The sequence below is a fragment of the Olea europaea genome, unplaced genomic scaffold (assembly GCF_002742605.1).
Source record: "Olea europaea var. sylvestris unplaced genomic scaffold, O_europaea_v1 scaffold2238, whole genome shotgun sequence".
In the NCBI taxonomy this organism is placed as follows: Eukaryota; Viridiplantae; Streptophyta; class Magnoliopsida; order Lamiales; family Oleaceae; genus Olea; species Olea europaea.
In genome coordinates, this window is record NW_019240420.1 from 110,871 (window position 1) to 112,885 (window position 2,015).

General features: G+C 35.0%; 1 protein-coding gene across 1 annotated transcript; it reads right to left on the reverse strand.

Moving 5' to 3' along the window:
• Positions 1 to 225: 225 nt before the first annotated feature.
• On the reverse strand, positions 226 to 1,921 carry LOC111380974 (zinc finger MYM-type protein 1-like; the record flags this gene model as incomplete). The annotated part of the gene is made up of 2 exons (XM_023004656.1): positions 226 to 919; positions 1,013 to 1,921. Coding segments are annotated over 2 exons (1,603 nt in total), but the record flags the coding sequence as incomplete, so codon positions are not given.
• Between the last annotated feature and the right edge of the window lie 94 nt (positions 1,922 to 2,015).

Below are 2,015 nucleotides of genomic sequence, written 5' to 3' on the forward strand. Positions count from 1 at the left end.
AATAGAATCTAGATCTAAATTCATACTAAATTCTCACTCAATATTTAGTGTTAAACAATCAATAAGAAAGCCATCATCCATTTTGTTATGAATTTTCGTTTTCACATGTTTCATTGCTGAAAATGCTCGCTCCACAGTCGCCGTTGAAACAGGTAGTGTGAGTACTAAACAAATGAATTTAGTCAAAACGACATAACTCTCCAACCTTCTACTTGCAACCAATTCTCAACATAAATCAGAAAGTGTAGGTACTTGAAATCGAGGTTCAGAAATCACATCATTTTGATAGTGTTGCAACTCAACTTTCAAACAATAAATATCTTGCTGTTTAAAATCTTCAGGATAAAACTTCTCTGCAAGCTTGCAAATATTATCCATATTAAATGATTCAAAAGAATTTTTTGGATCCAAAGCTGTACTGAGAGAAAGGAGCTCTATTGATGTCTCATTAAATCTTGTATCTAACTCCATCATCTGAAAGTCAATAGCTGCATTGAAAATATCAAAGTGGTAATGATGTTCAATGGTAGGATACTCACGACCACGAGAACGACCAACCATATATGAACCATCAAAGTCAGGTACATGTATATCATTTTTTGAGCAAAAACACTTCACCTCTTCAAGAAATTCTTCCCAGCCATCTTCTCTCAATGCTTGAAGGATAGTTTTTGTAGTACGGACAAATCTCATAGCAGTTAAGATGTCTTGAGTTTTCTTTTGGAGGGACTGACAAAGAACATCCGCAATTGCTAATATTCTACACATTAAATGCAAGATAAATACAAATTCAAATGTTGTTATGGTTTTGTATACACCACCAACCTCGGATCGAGATCTTGTGCTTGGAGAATGATCACTTAGATACTCAAGCACCTTGCAAGTTGCAGCATACATATCAATCAAACTCTTTATAGAGCTGTAATGAGAAGACCAACGAGTACTTCCGGCTCGTTGCAAATTACCAATCTAATTAGCACCAATTTCGGACTCTCGTTCTCCAATTTCTAACAAATGCTCAATTTCTTTTCTTTGGGCACTTTTCAACTCATTGATGCGCTTAGGAGATGATGTAATCATATTAATAACATAGTCCAAATGAGAAAAAAATGAATTAATATCTGAGACATCCTTAGCTGCAGAAACCAATGTGAGTTGTAAACGATAGGCAAAACAATGAACATAGTATGCATATGGACAATCTTTAAGAAATAATGCATGTAGTCCATTCCAAGAACCACGCATATTATTAGCACCATCATAGCCTTGGCCTCTCATGTTTTGCACTTGAAGGTTGAAACGAACGAGAACATCAGAAATCTGATTTTTAAGATTTAATGAGGTAGTGTCACTAACACTTTTAATTGCAAAAAATCGTTCTGTCAAAATTCCATTACTGTTCACAAACCTCAAGATAATAGCCATTTGTTCTCGTGAAGATTCATCTCGTGCTTCATCAACAAGAATACTAAACTTTGCATTCCCAATTTCCGTACGAATTCCTTGTCGTACTCTATTTGCCATAATGCTCAAAATTTCTTTTTGAATGTCTGGAGACGTATATGTAGCATTTTTGAGAGCATTACTCAACACAACTTTTCCTACTTCAATATTCATTTTTGCAAATGCATCCACCAATTCAATAAAATTCCCACGATTCAGTGAAGATGGAGATTCGTCATGGCCTCTAAAAGAACAACCTTGAAGAGCTAACCACTTAACACTCATAATAGTGGTCTTTAGACGCAAACGATTTTTCTGTTTTTCCTCATTTGATACAGAATGCATTACCTTGTCAATACGTTGAGTTGGTTTCATTAGATCTTCAGCTCTTCTCTTACAGCCATTATGAAACAATGACGATGTTGTACCAACATGAATAAGAAATGCACATTTACTTCCTTGGTTAACCCTCTTCCAACTATCAAATCAAACAGTAACCAATGATGAAATATTAGGTGGAGTACTATCATTGAGAAAAAGGAAGCAGTAAAAACAATATGCCTTATGTGTTG